This window comes from Tyto alba, unplaced genomic scaffold (assembly GCF_018691265.1).
Source record: "Tyto alba isolate M040663 unplaced genomic scaffold, T.alba_DEE_v4.0 Super-Scaffold_1000006, whole genome shotgun sequence".
Classification (NCBI taxonomy): Eukaryota; Metazoa; Chordata; class Aves; order Strigiformes; family Tytonidae; genus Tyto; species Tyto alba.
In genome coordinates this window covers 10,354,133-10,375,249 of record NW_024881272.1, presented here as the reverse complement: position 1 = coordinate 10,375,249, position 21,117 = coordinate 10,354,133, and the positions used below count along the sequence as shown (strand labels likewise).

General features: G+C 37.3%; 1 protein-coding gene across 1 annotated transcript; it reads left to right on the top strand.

Annotated features, from left to right (window-relative positions):
* Positions 1-706: 706 nt before the first annotated feature.
* On the top strand, positions 707-20,755 carry ZBTB41 (zinc finger and BTB domain containing 41). The gene is made up of 11 exons (XM_042808320.1): positions 707-820; positions 1,521-2,750; positions 4,735-4,942; positions 5,674-5,743; positions 8,145-8,292; positions 9,001-9,130; positions 11,551-11,646; positions 12,166-12,272; positions 13,709-13,814; positions 14,827-14,915; positions 15,695-20,755. Exons 2-11 carry the CDS (start codon positions 1,634-1,636, stop codon positions 16,336-16,338), a joined length of 2,715 nt encoding a protein of 904 aa, XP_042664254.1. The 5' UTR covers positions 707-820; positions 1,521-1,633; the 3' UTR covers positions 16,339-20,755.
* The last annotated feature ends 362 nt before the right edge of the window (positions 20,756-21,117 follow it).

Below are 21,117 nucleotides of genomic sequence, written 5' to 3'. Positions count from 1 at the left end.
TGCCATGGAACAAAGCTTAATCCTGCGTTAACATTATAGTTCTTTGAAGGTCTGAGAAAAACACTGTCGCTAGGAATCAGCTATCCTCGGAAAGCTGAAAAGGTAGTAGAAGGATTTATGTCCTCCGATACGCTGAGGAACTGCACCCCCAAGCGGAACCTCGCCCGAGCCGCGGGGCACTCGTGGGCTTGCTCTTTCTGCCATCCGGGAAGCGCGGAAACTGGAAATTTCACAAGGACGCCTGCGAAGCGCTTCAAAATACTCAGGTAAAAGACAAATGCGAAGTAGTGTTATTGAGGAAAACCATTGGCAGCTTGAGAATTCCGAGTTACGTGTCACGGGCTGCTGTTTCAGCAATTCGTTCCTCGTTTTCGCGCAGTTATTTAAGCGCCTGGCGGCACCAAGCCCACCCGCCTCGCCGCCCACCCCGAACCCCTACGGAAGCCACGGGTGCCGGGCGCTCAGAGTCGGCGGTCACTGTCGCGAGTGGCTCCCCCTCCGGCAGCCGCGCGGCGCTTCCCGCCCACGGCGATTTCCCAGCGCCACCCCGTCCCCGCCGGCGGCCACCCGACAGCGGAGGGGGACGGGGACACGGCGGAGGACGGCCCGTGGCGCGGAGCTGCGTGGCGAGACCCTGGCGCGCGCCGCCCGCGCATGCCCAGCAGCGCCACCGCCGCCGCCGCCCTCTCCCGCCGGCGCGGGGAGCGAGGCTGCGCGCGGCGCCGGGACCCGGAAGCGGCGGAAGCGGGTGCGGAGCGCAGCGCAGCGCAGCGGCGTTTGGCGGCCGAGCGGGCCCCGGGGAGCGCCCGGCGCCGCGCAGGTCAGTCGGTCGGTCTGCCTGTCTGTGGGTGGGTGGCGGGGACGGGACGCGACCGGCGGCGGGCTGGGGGCGAGGCCATTTTATGTCCCTCTCGGCAGGGGCGGGTCTGTGGGCGCCCACTCTGCCCCCGCGCTCGGGGCCGCAGGGCTTCCCTCAGGCCGGCACTCGGCCCCGCGGCGACCGGCCGGCGCTGGGACAAAGGCACTGTCCCCGGGCCGGGCCGAGGGAGCTCGGCCGCGGGTTTGGCACTCGGCGGTGACAGGCGCGGGGGGAGGGCGGCCCGGGCAGCTCCCCCGGCTCGGCGGGCGCCGGGCGCGTCTCCGAGCGGGCCCGGGGGGACGGGCCACCGGCGGGAAGAGCAGGAGGATTGGCTTGTCGCCTTGGGCTTAAAGGAAAAGCGAATGCGCCTCGGTGTCATAAACGTAACCGCAGTGTACGCCCATCCCGTATTGCCCAGGCTGTATGCGTCTGGGAGGCGAGCAAAACCCGCTCCAGCCGCCTCTTTAGATCTAATAATAGGCAGTGTCGGTTCCCTCACTCAGAGGTCTGGAATGGGAGGCGATGAGATTTTGGTAATTTAATAATAACGGTTTAAGGTAGGCAGGGTGGATAAAACTAAGAGTGAAACGTAGAAAGCGCTGATAAGAGGTGAAGTTATGGTTAAATGCTAAGAGTAATTTTTATCACAATTCTTTTGCAGATTATGAAATTACTGTTAGGTGTTTTCTCAAGGTCTGGAGCAGAACCAAGTCTTCACAAGAATTTCTTGCCAATCACCTATGAAGCTCCTGATTTTGAAGTTGCACTTCTGCAATGAAGAAAAGGAGACGGCTCGCTGCAAATCTAAACGAAAAGGTTCATCTTGGCCATGAGAAAGATACTTCAGAACAGATTCTTGTAGTAGACTGTGCACAAGAAATTGTCTCTGCAGAAACAGCTCCTGCAGATCAGCTTGAATCTTCCCAAGCACTTTCACCATCATCAGAACAAAGAAAACTCTTAAGCTCCTTGCAGTATAACAAAAATCTACTTAAGTACTTAAATGACGATAGACAGAAACATCCATCATTTTGTGATTTACTCATAATCGTAGAAGGAAAAGAATTTAGTGCTCACAAAGTTGTAGTGGCTGTCGGGAGTAGTTATTTTCATGCCTGTTTGAGCAAAAACCCAAGCACCGATGTCGTCACGTTAGATCATGTAACACATTCTGTCTTTCAGCATTTGCTTGAGTTTCTCTACACCTCTGAGTTTTTTGTGTATAAAAATGAAATTCCGTTAGTGCTGGAGGCGGCAAAATTTTTAGATATCATAGATGCAGTGAAGTTACTAAATAATGAAAGTGTTTCTAACGTACAGACTGACGTGGTAACTGATGCACCTACACCGGTAGAAACACTCAGTGAACTGACAGGTAAACTATTAAATAGTCATCAGTGCACTTTTTGTGGTCGAAGTTTCTGTTACAAGAAGTCCTTAGAAAATCATTTGGCTAAAGCCCACAGATCCTTTTCACTGGAAAGAAAACATGGGCTAAAAATGCTTGAGAAGGCCAACTTTTCCACTAGACGTTCTACGAGAAATCGTAAATGTCCAGCTAAATTTGAGAACAGTGACAATGAAAGTGGTGATGCCTCTGACAGCAATTTGGAAAAAGTCAGTTCTGACAAGGAAACATCTGATAGAAGCGAATTTGAAGACAGTGAAAGTGAATGCAATGCTGATGAAGAGGGACAGGAAGAGGAGATGTCAGGTGAAGATTCAGAGTCTGAAGAACAAAGTGAAAAAGAACAGAATGATACTGAAGAGGGTTCAGAGACAGTTGATTCAGTGGGAAATATTCCTGAAGGCTTAGCTCCAGTCGTCATTCATAGCAGTAGCAAAAAACTACTGCAGTGTCCCAAGTGTGACAAAAAGTTTGATCGAATAGGTAAGAGCAAGTTAGGCTGATCTCTTTCCTTTTTACCATACGGTGGTGCTATTTGTATGGGAAATAAACAGCTTTTTCTCTGTCCTAGAGTATGAAGATCAGAATTTCTGGATCATCTCACAGATCCAGTATGCTGCTAGTTTTTCTACATGTATTAAATTGGGATGTCTGTGGTACAAAGCAGTTTCAATAAATAAACTGAGTGCATTTTTACAAATACTAAATTTATTTCTGTTTCACTGCTCTGGATTCTGGTTGCTAGCATGGTATGTAAAAGCAGCCTTGAAAAATGAGGGAAATACAGCGAGATATTAAACAATAAATTGCATGAAGTCTGACACCTGTACTGTATTTTCTGCCAAATTAATTTTAATCTAAAAAGCTGTCATTATTGCTGTAGTAAAGCAGTACCATTGTCAAACAGCCTGAAATTATTCCAACCTACATGATGTGTCCTAGTCTTTCTGACTTCTAGCTTGATATTTCTGGTCTATAGTTAGCACCAAGTAATACTTTGTCAGCTTATTCTGTTTTGTTAGCATCACTTATGTTACTATACATCTAGATTTGACTGTTACCTAGGATATTGGAAGACTTAAAATTCCAGTCCTGACCCATCCAATGCTTTCCCATCCTCCTTTCCCACGTTAATAGTAAATTACTACTGTACTCCACAATTTTTGTGTTCTTTTGGCTGGAGTACGTGAATTATGGTCACGTAAGGTACTGACTTCCTTTCAGTCATGGAAGTTAAGGAGGAAACCATTCCTCATAGTCTTAGGTATTTTTTGGGTCTTCTTAAAATAGATGCATTGTGTCATTTGTAATTTTGAAATTTTTGGAGTTTATGAAAATGAGGTGGGGCTGGTGTGTGCGTTAATTCCTATTCGCACAAAATGTGTAGCTTGCTAAGGTGAAATGAATTTTCCAAGGTCACAAATTCCATCATAAAAGCTATTTAAGATTAAAAATGGGGACTTAACTGTACTCGTAATGCCATATCTTAAAGTAACACAGGAAGTTTTCTGAATTTGAGAGCTTTGTTACTGATATTGAAAGGCTACTGTGCAAAAATAAATGGCCTGTGAATATTTAGGGTTGTAATGGTATGTTTTGGTTTTGCACAGATTGAAAGCCCTTTTCTCTCTGCGCTTTCATAACTTAGAATTATAGTTTTGTGCTCAAAAAATACATGAGAAATAGCTTGAAAATAAGTGATAAATAATTTATAAGTTTGTATTATGCTATACAATTGACTTGTATTTTAAATTTATGAGCTATAGTACTTTTTTTTTCCTTTATCTAACTCCCAGAAGTATGATGCATATTCTACAGAGAAAAAAAATTATCTAGTACACTGCAGAGAGCCTGCTATTGACTTGAGGTAGGTTGATCCTTGGTGTAGGACAGAATTCTATCCTCAGAAAAAAACTGCAAAGGGAATGCAAACACTGTGAAAGGAATGGGAGAGTAGTATTTTTGTTTATGGTAATATCTTGGGCCCCAAATATAATTTGCAGGGGTCTGTATCATTCATTCTATGTTTTGTTATTTAAAAGTACCTTGAAAATACCAGTTTGTTGCAGGGCTGTTCCCCATTCTGAAAATGTACTTCACAATCAGTGTAATGAAACAGTAATAGTATAACTTTCCGTACTTAAGAACAGAGTATGCTGTAGGGTTGAACGAGGGGGACTCATAACACTTGCACAAATTTAACAGTAATACAGAGCCCTTTTATTTTTACTCTTTATCTTAACAAAAATTAAGATGGAAGGGTATGGAGGAACCTTGGATCCAACCCATATGTGATCACTGTGCAGTTTTCAGTGGTGTAAACCAGTAGAAATCTTTAGGTGTATGTGGAGGGTACTTAGATCTTGACCACATTCGAGAGAGGTATTATAGAACAAAACCCAAATGTGTATATTGTGGGGGATACCTGTTACATTGCACGCTAAGAGATTTTTTTGTTGTTCTGCAGGCAAATATGAGAGCCATACACGTGTACACACGGGTGAGAAGCCTTTTGAGTGTGATATATGTCATCAGCGCTACTCAACAAAGTCCAACCTGACAGTGCACAGAAAGAAACACTCTAGTGATACTGACTTCCATAAAAAAGAACACAAATGTCCCTACTGCAATAAGCTGCATGCAAGCAAAAAGACTTTAGCGAAGCATGTGAAGAGGCAAGTATGAGCAAATTTGTATTGCGTTTCTGAAGAATCGTTTTTTTTCAGTTCAAAAGTGAAGATAAATGTTTGTATGCACACAGCATATTCTGCATTATTTCTATAACTGTTTTTTCAAATAAGTATCTTTTCAAAGGACATGGGGATTAGTGGTATGAACTGACCTGCCATAAGTAGTACATAGGGACTGACTAAATAGCAATAGCGGTGCTGTGGGAGTTCTGCCATATGTTTTTACTATAAATTTTAGAATGCTCAGATTGGCTAGCACAGTCAATCAGAACACAAGTCTTAATAATTACCTGTGTTGCTTTTAATTTGGAGGAATAATAAAATACATCTGGGTTTAGATGTTGATGCTATACTGTTGATGATAATAGATGGATAAACCATTTCCATGCAGATTCTTTTAGGTGAATAATTTTTTTATGACAGGTCTAATTATAAGGTATTATTTGCATACCACTTTTTTTTCTTTTTCTTTGTAAATACCTGTAAGGCATTATAATTGAAACAGTCCTCTATCTTACCAGTTGTCATATGAGATTCTGCGGGAGTCTACAGTCAACACTGCTTTCCAGTTACTTGTGCCTTTAGAATTGTTTAATTATCAGTACTCTGTTCTGCTGGTTTGGTGACACATCACGTTTAGACATGGATATTTAGTATTTGGGTGATCTTCATCTTAGAAAGTTATAACTACTTTCAGCTTCTGTATTTTCTCCTAGGTTTCATCCAGAGAATGTACAAGAATTTCTTTCTATCAAGAAGACAAAGAGTGAAGGTTGGAAATGTGATGTAAGTAATACTTAAGTACTTCTGTTTTTTTCATACAGATACTATGTTTTGTGACTTGAATACTTAAGTGAAAATGTGGTATGTGTTTCTGTGAAATCTCAGTAAGCTTTATAAGTGATGATAGAAATTTCCTCTTTATATGTTGATTTAAAGACTGAATGTTAGCTGTATGTACAGCTTGTGACCAGGTAGGTAATACCAAATTGAATTCTAAAATAGCTGAAGGCAATATTTTTTAATATGATCAGTTATTACTATTGTTAAAATGCATCAGTTTGCAGATTATTAGACTTGAGTGTTATGAATACTTTAAAAGCAGAGTATTTGCTCTCCCATTAATTGTGCATATCAATTGCTGACCATAAAGTATACTTTTTTTGGAAGGCTTTCTCAATAGTGAGGAAAATATATGTTAAATATGAAATACTTTCACATTTAGTTGCATATGCACATCAACAGAGTTGTAAATTTATGCTAAATATCTCTAGTTGTAAAATCATAGAATCCTTTCCTTTGTATGTGAAACTACATCTGCTGTAAAAAGGATTTTGTAGGAGTTTCCATTCTCTATCTGTCTGCTGCCAAATAATGTTTTAAGGTTTCAGATGTGGGGTTTTGTTGTGGTTTCATTTTTAAGGGAATCCGTTTACTTTTTTTTTTCCTTCTTCAGGGCAGCTCTTTTATTTATGCCAACTGCTATATGCCACTCTATGTCTGTAACATTAAGTGCCGTAACATAATTACTAAACCTGCTTTGTTTATGAACTTTCACTTATAAACATATAGTAGTAAGTAGAGGTATCAGCTGTAGGAATTTGTAGTGTTCATTCTGCTGGTACCATGGTTGAAGGTATTACATTGTTGACCAAAGGTTGTTATCTTCCAGATGAAGTTATATTGTGTGAATGTATTACAGATTCTGTTTGTTACTAGATAAGAAACTTTTTAATACTGGGACTCAATGGTACAACATTGTTGATGTTCATGTCTTGGAAAGTACTCTTACAGATGAACGATTTGGTAAACTCCACTTTGTGGTTTGTGGGGATATTTTTTTGATTGTTTTTTTCCTTGAGAATTTTAAATTTGTGAGTTGCTGCTTTTGTACTGCTCATGTGCATTGAAAATGAACTTGAATTGAAAGCAGGGGTAGAATTTTAGCTTTTATATCAGTTGGAGAATGAGCAGAACCCTTAGGAGCTGTGACACTGTTTTCAGGTTGCTTAGTATGTTCTGAGGGCTCAGGTGCCACAGATGCAGGTTTTCTTCAGGTTGTTGGTTTATGCCATAGTCCATGTGCGAACACCAGAATTTGGTGACCATACTTTAATCATTGAGGCATATGAGCAAATTCACAGAAACAGTAGAGTATTAATAGTACAGAAAAGCAAGAAGGCTATTATACTTTTTACAAATATGGGATTTTTTTACTCTTATATTTAACACTAATGATTATTTAAACAAATAAAGTTGTTACTCCTGGTTTCTTGATGCTAAAAGACTTATTTGGGTGTGCTCTGAGAAACTGGTTGTGCAATTTAGTGTATGGGAGTTAGCTAATACTAAATTCAGCTATTACAAACAGTGGCAACAGTTTCCTAGAGAAATCAGTGAGCACCGTGTTGATTTATGTTAAAGCATAGGACACTGATGTTAAATTGTAATACCTGGTTTAAATCCCTAAATTTGACCTGTGGCTTCACTTCTGTAATTGAACTGCATACTTACTTTAATGACTGCTAATAATTCTTGTACGTTTAGGTTTTCATTAATCTGAAAACAGTACTAAAAAACTCACATAATTTTAACATTGCAAAAGTTCTGTATCTCTAAAAGATACTTTGAGCTATATTTCTTTGTTGGTATTGGCATATTCTTTTTAATACATGCTGTCAGAGAATTTCACAGAGGAAATAAAGGAACAGGTGTGACTAGTCCTACAGTAGCTTATACTACAACAGCTTTTACCACAGGCCAGCAGGGCTCTTTCAGCATCTAAAACTCAAGCCAAAGCTATTTGCATTTTTTCAGTTGAGTTATTTTATGCTGAGTTACTGCGTTGAAACTGTAGGAAAAGCGTCTGTCAGGTGCTGGAGTCAGTAGAAAGAATTGGGGGTGGAACATGTAAATGTGTGCAGGAGTTGCCAGTGGTTTGATTTCAGCTGCCATGGATCAGCATCCTAATTTATATAGTGCAATACGCTAGAATTTATGTAGAACACCAATTTTTTTACGTTGACTGCAAGGCTTTACAAGTTGGGATAGAGTATGCTTTTGAAAAATACATGTTTAATCTTACATTGCTGCAGAGAGCAGATGAACTAAACTGCTAGAGCTCATGAATAGGAAAAAAATCTGGCTATAACTGATGTGTCTTTGACAAAGTATGTTATCATTTTAGATTTGTAAGAAATCCTTCACTCGAAGACCTCATTTAGAAGAGCATATGATCCTTCACTCTCAGGATAAACCCTTTAAGTGCACCTACTGTGAAGAGCACTTTAAATCCCGATTTGCAAGACTGAAACATCAAGAAAAATTTCATCTCGGTATAGAAACCTCCTTCTGACATGTAAACAATAGATTTAAAGTAAAACCTTCCTCCACCATTGTATCTCCTGATCAGTCTGGTTTCTGTCCCACCTCCTTTTCCAGTTCTTTCCAGTTTTATGGGAGAGTTGGGTTTTCGTTTTTTGTTGGGTGTTTTTTCACTTTTCTGTTCAGCTGTCTTTTGGAGGCATTGTATTGTACTGAAATAAAAGCAAAATTGGGGGGGGGGGGGGGAAAGAATTAAGGTTAGTTTTGTGTTAAAACTTTTTTGCATGAAATTGGTTCTGAACTGTGGAGTCAAATTCTTCCTGAAGTTTTCCAAGGACCTGCTTCTTTCCTCCTGAAGTATTCCAAAGACATTTATTACTACTAATTATTTCTGCCAGGTAGGAACTAGATTGGTGATAGTAATGGGAATCTAGTTTTTCAAACAGTCTAAGTGGGTTTAAGTACTTTTGACTATTAATGCTACATTTTTGCTTTACAGTCATGAAACTTGCCAAAATACCAGATACTAGAAATAGCTTATCTGAGCAGAAAGTGCACAAAGTCTAAGTATGCTATACTAAATATTAATCATTTGTTAGACCAATGTTAGACAAAACTTCTGCTTTGTAAATTGATCAGAGTTTTCACAGGTAACCAGTCTGCATCCTGTTTCATTTAACTGACAATTAATAGTACTACATGTGTCTGTCTCCTTGTAGGGCCTTTTCCTTGTGATATTTGTGGCCGCCAGTTTAATGATACAGGAAATCTGAAACGCCATATAGAATGTACTCATGGAGGAAAGAGAAAATGGACATGTTTCATCTGTGGAAAATCTGTTAGGGAACGGTAAGGAGTTGTGTGACTACTTGAACTTCAGCAGAACAGAGAAATATTTATTGTGCTTTGTTTGATTCTGAATATGTTTTAGTTTTGAGTTTTTAACATAAATGAGACCACTTCAGAGTGATAGTGTATTGAAATGTAACATCGAAGCCATGGGTAGCATGTGATTTTCTGATGACCTCTCAAATTAAGGGTGATAACTGTAGGTAATTAGTTATGAGCTGGAACTATATTAAGGAAGTGTTACTTCTAATTCACTTCACTTAGGATTCCAGTGTTGTGCAAGAACATCTTGCATTTATTTGGGAAAGAGTTTTCTGCCATATATATTTTGGTAAATATACTAATGAGGATAGGATGATCAGGAACACTGATGAGAATGACTAAGAAGAAATTGGACTTCTACAAACACAGTTTCATGGAAGATAGAATAATACTGTACAGCCTTTGCTGCTGCTTCTCTAAATGGTGGGAAAAAAAATTAATTTAGCACTTTGAAAAGTGGAAGCTCTAAAAGTTGGCTCATAAATTCTAGTATATAGAAAAAGAACATAGGAAAGAAATAAGATTCTCCCCCCCGCATTTCAATTTTATACATCAGGGGAAAAAAAATGAGAATTTTAAAGTTATTAAAATGGCTTCAGTGCAGATGTCTTGCACTGCTGTATAAAGGAGATCTTTTAAGTTTTCCAAATGTTGATTTATGTTTAGGTTCTGAAACAATAAGCCTTATAGTTATTTTTTATTTTGACAGAATACCGTTTCATCTCAATAATTGTGCCTAAGATTCTACTTATGTTCTATTTGGGGAATATGAAAAGATCTGAGTTTCTGTACTGCAGTATGTTTTTTATTTTCTCTTCCAATGACTGGAAAAGACTTCCGAAAGTATTGTAAGAGGAAGATTTGTCCCTAATGAGCTTTGTTGGTGGTGTGTATTTTCTAGTAGCTTGGTCAGTAGGGTATGCACGTGTTAAAAGAAAATGTACTAGTGGAATAATGCAATAGTAAGCAAATGAGCTAGCTATAAGCACAGATAGTCTTCCAGTTCTATAAAGATCACTTTGAACTGCAACAAGAATTTCTGTTTAAAAAAAGTCAGTATGTTTACACACTTGGTGTGTATTTAACCTGGCAGGCAACTAAAGACCGCACAGTACTTGCTCACTGCCCCCACACAGTGGGATGGAGGAGAGGACTGGGGGGAGAAAAGATAAAATTTGTGGGTTGAGATAAAGACAATTTATTAGGACAGAAAAGGGAAAATAATAATAACAATAGTAATAACAATAATATGATAAAGGAATTAGCATATACAAACCAAGTGATGCACAAAGCAATTGCTTGCCACTCACTGATTGATGCCCAGCCAGTTCCTGAGCAGCAGCCCCCAGTCAGCTTTCCCCCAGCTCCCTCCGCTGCGCACGATGCCGTACGGTGTGGGATGTCCCTGGGGTCAGTTGGGGTCGGCTGTCCCGGCTGTGTCCCCTCCCAGCTCCTTGTGCCCCCCAGCCACTCGCTGGTGGGGTGGGGTGAGAGGCAGAAAAGGCCTTGGCTGGCTCTGTGTGAGCCCTGCTCGGCAGTGAGGAAAACAGCCCTGTGTTACCAACATCTTTCACATCCTAAATTCAAAACACAGCACTCTGGTAGCTACTAGGAAGAAAATTAACTCTATCCCAGCTGAAACCAGGACAACATTTCAAGTTTCACTTCCGTAATGTAAGGCAGTTGAATATTTAAATGTTGTTGCTCTCGTTAGAAAAGATAATTTTTTTATGCATAGCATAAAAAATATCTTTGAAAAATAATACTTATAATAAGTACTGGAAGGAGATCAAAGAATTTTCTCTTGTTTAGTTAACACACTTAGCAGCTGTGTATATAGAAAATTTTACTGTCCTATTCCTTTGCTTGACAGAAATTTTCACCTGCATGCACTTTTTTTTTTTACATTGGTAAGGCAATAGTAAAATTAGACCTACATATTTATATGTATATAGGTGTGCATAAATATATATATAAATAAGCTCTGTGCTGAGTTAAGTTAAATTAACATCAGTGGTCTAGATTTCCTTCCAAGGCTGACTTTAAAGCTTTGGATTAGATACATGTATAGTAACAAGGAAATTATTACACAGAAAATAGTGTTGAAATTAATATTTTCTTTAATGTATGTTGTCCAAATGTATGTTGGGACAATGTTTTGTTTCTTAGCTTATATTGTTTCTAGACCCAGATGGTTCAGTGGTTGCCATAGTGCTTTTGAATGTATGTATATGTGTGTGTATCTGAATAAATTGATGCAGTTATTGGATATATTGTGATCCACCAGAGTTAAAGAAATTGAGAAAATTATAGTCTGTTTCACTTTAAAGTGGCAATGACATTGCTTAGAATAAAATTTTACGGCCTTTGTTGAACAGAACAACTTTGAAAGAACATCTGAGAATTCACAGTGGAGAGAAGCCTCATCTCTGCAGTATTTGTGGGCAGAGTTTTCGTCATGGAAGCTCTTACAGGTACAGATTTGTATTAAATAAGATGCCAAACTGTCTCGCCTATTTGGTGACACATACACATTAATTCTAACGTAATTCTTTGTAGTGCATGTGTTTATTTATTCCAACTCTGAGAGCATTAGTAAATGCTTTAAATGTGCTTAAATATTGAAAATATATTAATAATCTGTGAGAAGTAATTTAATTTTTAATACGTTAGTGGTTTAAACACAGACAGAATCCCATACAAATCTTGTATCAAAGTTGACTTTCTTGCACATCTAAAACTTTTGCATCTTTGTTATACAGAGAAAATAACCAGAGGACTAAAATATCCTACTAAATTAACATCAGAGTTTATCTCTCTTCCCTCTTGCTTTCTAAAGAGCAGATTAATTATACCTGAACTGAAAGCTATTTCCTGATATTTTTGTGAAGCGTTAAAGACTCTGTTTTCTGGTATTTTGCATTGAATTAGCAGTACAGATGATGTTAACAAAATTGCATTTTATGGTTATATTTATGACTATAAATATGCAGACTTCATCTCAGAGTCCACCATGATGACAAGAGATATGAATGTGAAGAATGTGGGAAAACATTTATTCGGCATGACCATCTGACAAAACACAAAAAAATACACTCAGGTATGCATTTTCTTTGAAAACTGGCTTCGATATTACTATTTAAAATAAGATCAAATGAAAAATTAATTATGGAGTTTTTTTCCATACGTGAAATGTTTTAGGCCTGATAGAAGTTCCTCACTATTTTTAAGGACTACTAAAGTAGGGTTGATCTCACATGTTTTGAAGGTTTAAGCGCCAAGTGTTTCCTCCATGTTAACATAGAAAGCCGAGGGACAGTCAAAAATATGTAACAGTGAATTGCTTTAAAAATATTAATTAAAAAAAAGCAAAAGTGAAAAAGGAGGATTTTTTAATGAGTTCAGATTTCTTTTTTTTAATAGCAATTGTGTGAAACGTTATTACCACAACACAGAAGAAGCTGTCACAGTCTCTGTCAAAGTTTGTACACTGATCACTTTAATGTAAGAACATCAAAGAGGTGTTTCTGAAGTCTCTGTTACGGGGAAGAGGGAAGGAAGGAAGGTGGTGGGAGTCAACCCTGAGAACAGCCAGATGGGGATGATCAGGAGGAAGAAAAATAATCTGTTGCACTGAGAGCAGAAAGGTTATCAAATGTATAGGAAGAGCGAAGATTTACTGGAGACTTTCCTTTTTCAGAACAGGATCCAAAGGGAGTGTGGCCGTCTAGGAGGCAAAATACTTTGTAGGCAGCATGAAAATACAAAAGTGATCAGAGTCTAAACTTCCCGAGCCTTTATTTTGAAGGACAGCTTCTTTTTTTGGTGTTTGAAATCATAATGTCTGCTATAAAATAAAGAAATCTTTGAAAACTCAACTACCAAAAAAAAAAATCCTCTTTTCTACTCTATTTGCTTCTCCCCCCTCTAGAAAGTTACATTCTTTGACTGTCCACACTCCTCCTACTTACATGAGAAGAAATATTCTGCCACTTTGTGGAAGATCTCAAGATGACTAAAAAGAATCAAGATACTTTTAAACAGCATCATAAAAGAAAAAGGTAACTATATAAATCAGGATAATTAAAAAAGATAATACTGTGATGTAATTTTAAGTTCTAAAAAGTAGTAGCTGGAAACAATTGGTATGTTTAAGTAAGTTTCAAAGATACCACATTTTGGGCCACAGTGAAGAGAGTAGATTCCTAGTCATTCACTTGTACCTCTCATGCAGTGGGTGTTTGGGGGAGTGTCTCTTACCTCATGAACGTGCATTTCTTTGTAGAAATGACAAATGGTCGGTAATAGTCACATATAACAAGTGGTAAAAGTCCTTACTCTGATAGAACCAGCCTACTTCCTGAATTTTATACTTTGATAACAGAGAATCCTTCTCTGAGTAAGGTATGGAAGAACCTGATTGGATGGACTTTGTGAACATGGATCGATCTACTGTATGGTTTACAATTACAGCTCTTAGACATTTACTAAATTCCAGAAGATTTAACCAAAATGTATTGAATTTTGCCCTTGTAGGTGAAAAAGCACATCAGTGTGAGGAATGTGGAAAATGTTTTGGCCGTAGAGATCACCTTACTGTTCATTATAAAAGTGTTCATTTAGGAGAAAAAGTTTGGCAGAAGTAAGTGTGGGTTTCTTACAACTGTGAGATATTTCTGTACTGTAACTCATTTTGTTGGGACTTGCATGTTCCTGCAGAATTCTAGTGGTCTGTGTGTTTGTCGTGCCCGTTACCTTAGTCTTGATAGAGACTTGAAGTAGATGTCAGAAAATTGCCTTCACAATTTAAGCATGATGTTTTCTTTGTGGCATAATTAAGTAAATAAAATAAAAACATAAAAAGGATCAAATTTTAATCTGTCGATTAGCTGTCTCAATGTTGTTCTAAATTGATGGTTTGCTGTAATACTGTCATTGCAGGCTAGTTAAGACTGAATTATTAGACAACATTTAAGCACTGTAAGAACTATCCCACACAGGTATTTTAGAAGCTGGTAGCAGATTAGCGGCTCTGAAAGTAGGTAGAAACTTTGAATCCTGAGTTAGGTCTATAAATTGAAAATGCAACAGGGTTTTTAAATTCTTAAGCTCCAAAAATAAGCCTTTCAGAGATCTCAAATAAACTGAGACCTAGTTGTTTTTCAAATTATATGTTTTAACTGCTTGTACTCATTGGCATTGTGTAGAAGCTGTTATAGATGTGTCTGTGTTAAAAGTATAGTACATTGTCTGCTTATTCTGTTTGTTTTTTCTTGGTAGCCAGTAGCCTAAACCATTCCTAGTACTTTATTTATGGCATAATTTTGCCAAAGTGAAAGCCTCTTGTGTATGTTGGGCAAATACTGTTACTTAAGGATATTTTTGGTGTCAGAAAATAAGTTTTTGTGGCTTTTGCTCTTTGAATACTAAGTGCCAATCCCAACAGAGAATAAGATTGAATATCGAAAAGAATCTAATTGACCTTATTGGTATGTAGATGTCAGGAAATATGAACATAAGTGAGCAAATTTGGAAACTTTGATATCCTGCTATTTTGCAGTTAAAAGATTTCAGAACAGATCGCGCACATAGCTTTATTGTTAGTTGTTTTTTTTTTAAAAAAAGTATGTAACATGAAATTTCTTTTTTTAAAGATATAAAGCAACATTTCACCAGTGTGAAGTCTGTAAGAAAGTTTTTAAGGGGAAATCAAGTTTGGAAATGCATTTTAGGACACATTCAGGTAAAAATAAAATAAACCTCAACAAAACCACAAAACATGCAGGAATGTATTTTTATGCATTAACATGGATGGAATTATTTAATTTATTACAGTTGATAAGCATTCAGGTCAAGAGTAGCAGGAGGCGTCAAGCCTTTTTATTCTTTTTCATATGTTGGTCATTCCTGAATACTGCTTTCTGAATGTATCAGTTGAAATATTGATAATCCTCAACACAGGTTTGTGATATGCTCTCTGTGCCTCTTCCTCTAGCTTACTGGTGTATGTTCTCACCAAATTTACCCAGACCTTCTAATAATTTTTGTGGTCCAGAAAACACTACATTTCAAGTGGTAATCTAAACAAGGATTTGAAATCCCTTTGGAAATGTTTATGTCCTTATCTGTTTGACTTGGTTTTTCCCGCTTTATGTTTAGGAAAATCATTGTCCTTTCAAAATGTATAGAAGTACAAATTGAGCTCATCTAATACCAGTAGCTTAACAGTTTAAAGACTGTTCTTTTTTATTTGGTTTATATTCTGATTATCTTTGTGTGTAGCTGACAGAAATCCCAAGTACTGAGAGAACTGTATCTAAGGAGAAGAGTATGCTAATATAATTACGAAACAAACTTCTAATGGCTCCCTCGATTCCAAAATTGATGCTAAACGTATGTTCTTTGTTTTCAGTAAAATTGTTTTATACTAGGTCTCTATGCCATAATCCATGTGTTTATATGCATGTTTATGTGTGACATGGTATTACTCAGAATAACTAATTCTTACTTATCTCTTCACAGGAGAGAAACCCTACAAATGTCAAATCTGTAATCAGTCTTTTAGAATTAAGAAGACATTAACAAAACACATGGTTATTCATTCAGATGCTCGACCTTTTAATTGCCAACACTGCAATGCAACATTTAAACGAAAAGACAAGCTGAAATACCATATTGATCATGTTCATGGATCAAAGGCTGCAGAAGAGGCATTGACATCTTCTTCAGAGGAAAAGCTAGTCCCTTTACCAGTGCAGTACAGCTCTGATGACAAAGTTTACCAAACTGAGGCTAAACAATATGTGGAACACTCCAAAGCATATCAATCAGAAGCCAAAACTTTGCTACAGAATGTATCTACGGAAGTATGTGTGCCTGTGACTCTGGTACCAGTTCAGATGTCTGATCCGCAAGCTGATCTAGTACAGCATACTACTCAGTCACATGGCATTCTTCCTCCACAACCTGAGCAGACAGATTATCAACGAGCAACAGATCTGTCGTTTCTAGAGAAATACACTCTTACTCCACAACCTGCAAATATTGTTCATCCTGTAAGGCCTGAGCAAATGTTGGATCCTAGAGACCAGTCATATCTTGGAACCTTACTGGGGCTAGATACAGCTCCTACTGTACAGAATATTTCAAACAATGAACATTCATGATCAGACCATAACATTCCACCTGATTTACTAAGCCATTAGCCAAGAGAAGGCTGATATGGCAGTTAAGATTTATATTTTATATTTTATTTGGACTCATGAGTCTTCTGCATAGTTTTGGAAAAACAGGTTTGTTTACATAATATTTGAACATTTAGGCACATTTTGATGCATACTGAAAGAGTGTTTCTTGTGATTTTAAGAGTTTTTAAAAATCTTATAGATGGTCTTTTAAAAATTACGCTCTGAAGTATCTTTTAAGGATAGTGGCTGAAAAATGTAATTACATATCTGGCTAATAATTTAAAAAAAAATATTTGCCTTTCTGCATCTGACTTTGAGTTAGTGTTTTAAGTATAATATAAAACATTCTGGAAGAATAAGGACTATATCAAATTTATTGGAAGTCATAAGGACAGGCAGGAATATAAAACACAAACTGAACTATGTTTCACACAGAAATTAAAATACAATTTTACTTAAACCCTCAGGCATTTTTGGAGGGTTTTAAAGTCTGCTGGACTCTGGAGCCTAGCCAATGGACACAGGAACTAGATTCTTCTGAAAACTGATTCAGATATTTTATGAAAACACTAAACAGGGTGTTTGGTGACCCCCCTGTGTATAAGTAGGCTGCCTAAATTTGGCCTTTTAATCTCCTTGATCTCTAATATTGAATTATGTGGGAAGATGTAGACGATGGTATTGTCTCATTTTCTACCATCCTATATCATTTTAAATTAATTTTTTCTTGCTTTTTTCAGTCTTGTTTGTGTTCTAAAGTGTGCCCCACACTCTAACTTTGAAAGAAATGGGAGAACTTGCAAGGTTATTTTAATCTATGAACAGTCATAAAGGATTGTCATGGTTTATCCTTGTTAGAGCATAAGTTATACCAGGGTTTCTCATTAGCATGCTCATTTTCAGGTTATCTGTGATAAAGAAATTTAATGGCTATTATTTCCAGAAGAGTCCTCAACTTCTATTTAAAAAAAAGAAATAATCAGTAATTTTAAATCTCTTGTGAGTTGCTAATGAAATTGTTTTGTTTCTCACTTTCTTGTACTGTGTTTATAAAACAAAGTCAAACTCTTGAGAGTATTTTATGTCTTTAATTATTTTTAGCTTTTTCTTTACTAGACATATGTTTTTTTTCCAAAAGAACCATTTTGAACTACAAGTCTAGTGTAACTCATTGTGAAATCTAGTAAAATATAACCTCATCAAGCTTTCTATTTTAAGCCTACTTTAAAAATAATTATTCTGTGTTTGTTTGGTGAATATTATGCCAAAGAAAGTATCTAAAGTAATTTTATAATCTTAATTATTCCTCACAAGAATTACATATTAAGGCAAAATTTTTCCCAGTTTTCCCTATACGTAAATTATTATCTTAAATTTTAAAATGGGAAACTGGACATATGTGTATTGTTGTAACTGTTAAGTTTATCCAGTGACCTGAGCACAAGCGATCTGTGGTGAAAAGCTCTTTTACATTGCAGTTCTATAAACTCTTAAGTGGCATGGATCATTTTAAATCCTATTCAAATACTTCCCATCTACTTCAGTGTTGAGCAGTTTGCAGGAGAGGGGCCAGAGATGCCTGAATGTTCATATTTTGAAGCTTGTACCCTAATGGATTCTTAACCTAAACACACCAAAGATTTCTGTTAGCTGTTAAATAGTGGCAGAGTTATAGAATTTTACATGTTACCAATATTTAAATAGGACTTAGCCAAAGAAGCACAATAGAAGTCCTAAACTTTAAAAAGTTCCGTTTCTAAAACAGGACTACATATGTTTAACTGTTCTATGTTTGTATCTCTAAAGTAAAATTTAGAGCTGTGCTCTGGGAATGTTCAGACTGTCATGCTGTAAATATATCTGGTAAGAAGCTGAATACTAGCAAATATACAGCAATAACGAGGCCGTTGCCACCTTCTGAAAGGACACTATCAAGTACTGCCCCTCCTGCTTTCTAACTCCACCTTCATCTCCTTTCAAAATAAAACTGTTTCTGTCATCTTTATACTCCATGGCTTGAAAACGGCTGTTTTATTTGTAGTTTTCAAGTTGACATGTATGCATCATATTCATATGACCACATGTGGACATGAAACATGATTTGCAGCATTTGTAATTGTACTGTTAAAAATAACCCTACATAAGTGGTGCCAGTGCAGTTCTCAGACTAAAAATCCTAATTCCATTATTTCTTCTCTTTTCTGTCCTACAGTAGAAAAAAGTATTGTAGGATATTGAGAAAACAGTGGCTTAAGAATAGTTGGTAACAATTTTTTTCTTTTAAAATCTAGTCTGTTCAGAAGGCACTCTAGGAAAGTACTCTAAATGGAATTTGGAGCATATTTACTTGATAATGTCCTTTTAAAAATTCTTTCATGATTGTGCCTTTTATATATATTCTGAATAATGGCTTTTTCTCTGCTTCATTTGATTATTCAGAAAGCATTAAGGTCAATATCTTCCAAAGGGCTTCATGTTTTTGGGTGCCCAGCAAGAAACAGACTATAAAAGGACTCGTTTTTCAGAAAAATGAGTGCTATCTTTCCTGTTTGGGTGACCAGAATTACTAGTCATTCCTGGAAAAAAATACCTACTAGTTCTTTGGTGTTCTTTTGTTTGCAGATAATTCTACTAGTTAGTGTTTTTACCTGCTGGTCAGGCTGGATCATTGCCAGTTGACGGTGAAAGAAAATAGGAAAGCTTATGTGCTAGATACATAGTTTTTATTTTTTTAATATCATGAGCTATAGTTCTTATGGCTTTACTTCTATTTAAAATTCGTATATGAGCAAAGTAAATTTTCATGGACTGGTACTTCATTTGATAGGTGGAAGTAGCTGGTCTCTGCTTGATGGAGGACAGTTCCTCTTAAGAGGACTGAAGTTGAAGGGCAGAGATTGGCATCTCAGCTGCATGGGTTGAAACTCCTTAGGTGTCTGGTACCTCCATTTGTGGATGTATATGTACTCACCCAAGAGTGCATGTCCTGTTGATCCAGAGGGCGTTTTTACAGTAAAGGCTATGTTTTATCTGGCAGTCATTGAGTCAGTTGACCGTTTGTTGCCAAAGAAGGAAGAAGCAGGTCTCTCAAAAATATCTCTAAAGAATGATCAGTGGCACATTGTAAAAAGTAGATCTTTTCCACATGCTGACCTTCGGGGAAAAGAGTGGAACCCGTGCTGGTACTCAAAATTTCTTCATGGTTCTGAGAACTTACTGCACTCATTCTGTTTAAACATTAAATTCTGTATTTTTTCCTAAACAAATTTCTGGTTGTTGACTGGGTTACTGCCCTTAATTCTTTAGGTGGATTTTATGTTCAGTTTGTTTATTTATATTGGAACTTCTTCTTTAAGCACTGACACTTTTCCTACAGAGGTATGGCTCTCATGGGTTCTTTTTATGCTGAACATCAGTAATTATAATGGTGATTATATATCTTCTGTAAGGCTGTAGTTTCCTTAAAAATATAGTGCTACTTTAGTTTGGATTATAATTTGGGTAGTTGTTTTTAAAGATGGGTTATGCCAGAATACAATGACAAAAGATTTATTTGGTATCATCAAAGAGCTAAGCTTATTTCCCTAGTAACGAATGTGAAAAAGCATCCAGAACTCTGAAGAATGCTTCAAAGGGATCACCTCATAACATGTTGTGGAGTGCTAAGGAATAAATGACCCTCAGGGTTTTCAATTTAAAATAATTTCTGTGTAGAAGTTAATGAATGTAGAATTATGAATGAATTCTGAGAAGACTGTTGTAGATGAAGAGGGTTTTTTTTTCCCTGAAAATAATAAAAAAGATGTGACTTTTTTCTATATTGAGTATACATGCATAGCTAATCCAGATTGCATGTTCTCTGTATGACTGAAGTTTAAGGGAAACAGAGTGCATTTATCTGTAGGCCTTTGTGACTGCTGTCGCATGTGATCTTCTACAAAATCATCTCACAGTGATTTGGTTGTTTCATTGTATGCTTTGAAGAATGACACTGGCAGAATATAAAGCAGGGCAGCCACTTTGCTTAAGACCATAAAGATATTTTTTGTGGTTCATGAGAAATGTTTTGGTTTAAAAGGATTTGATGGATTAAAGGTAGCAATGGCAAATTTTTTTAATCCCCTGTCACCGTTTGGATCATGTTTAAATGTTGGTCCTTTTATATGAGAGAATAAGGTGAAATAAACTCAATATTTTGTCACTGTTATATGAGATAATGTGTTTTAAATGTGATCTGTATAGGTTGGTATTTTAGATGGAAGTCTTTAAGTAAAGTCGTCTTTTTAGGGGAAATTCTTTGCTGTAAGGAGAAGTTAGGAAGTGTACTGTAAATGTAGAAGTACTCAGTCCTATGTGTAATTTTGTTATGGAAAAGTAAAGTTCTTTTGTCTTAACATTGCTCGCTTCACAGGATTTCTTGCAGGGGTGCTTGTGTGAAGTTTTGATTTCCGCCCCCTTTTTTTTTATAAACAGCATGGAAACACAGTATTCTGTATGTCTTTCAGTTCTAAAGCTCACGAAAGATAAACAGATGAGGCAATTTTTTTCATCAAACTTGTGCGCCTCATTCTACTTTTTAAACTATTTTATAAATTAATTTATTTAGAAAAACACTTGGCTTCGATTTTTTATTTCTTAATATGGGAAGAGCTTTTTAGCAAACTTCCGTACTCTGTCCATCTTTTGTTTTGTTTTGTTTAATTTTGAGGCCGGCCTGCAGCCTACCCCGAGGCGGAGCCGGAGGCCGAGGCCCAGGCC

Coding starts and splice junctions, on each gene's coding strand:
- ZBTB41 (XM_042808320.1), top strand. CDS start 1,634: ATGAAGAAAAGGAGACGGCTCGCTGCAAATCTAAACGAAAAGGTTCAT. Junction 9,131..11,550: donor GGAAAATCTGTTAGGGAACG/GTAAGGAGTTGT, acceptor TTTGTTGAACAG/AACAACTTTGAAAGAACATC. Junction 13,815..14,826: donor GGAGAAAAAGTTTGGCAGAA/GTAAGTGTGGGT, acceptor CTTTTTTTAAAG/ATATAAAGCAACATTTCACC.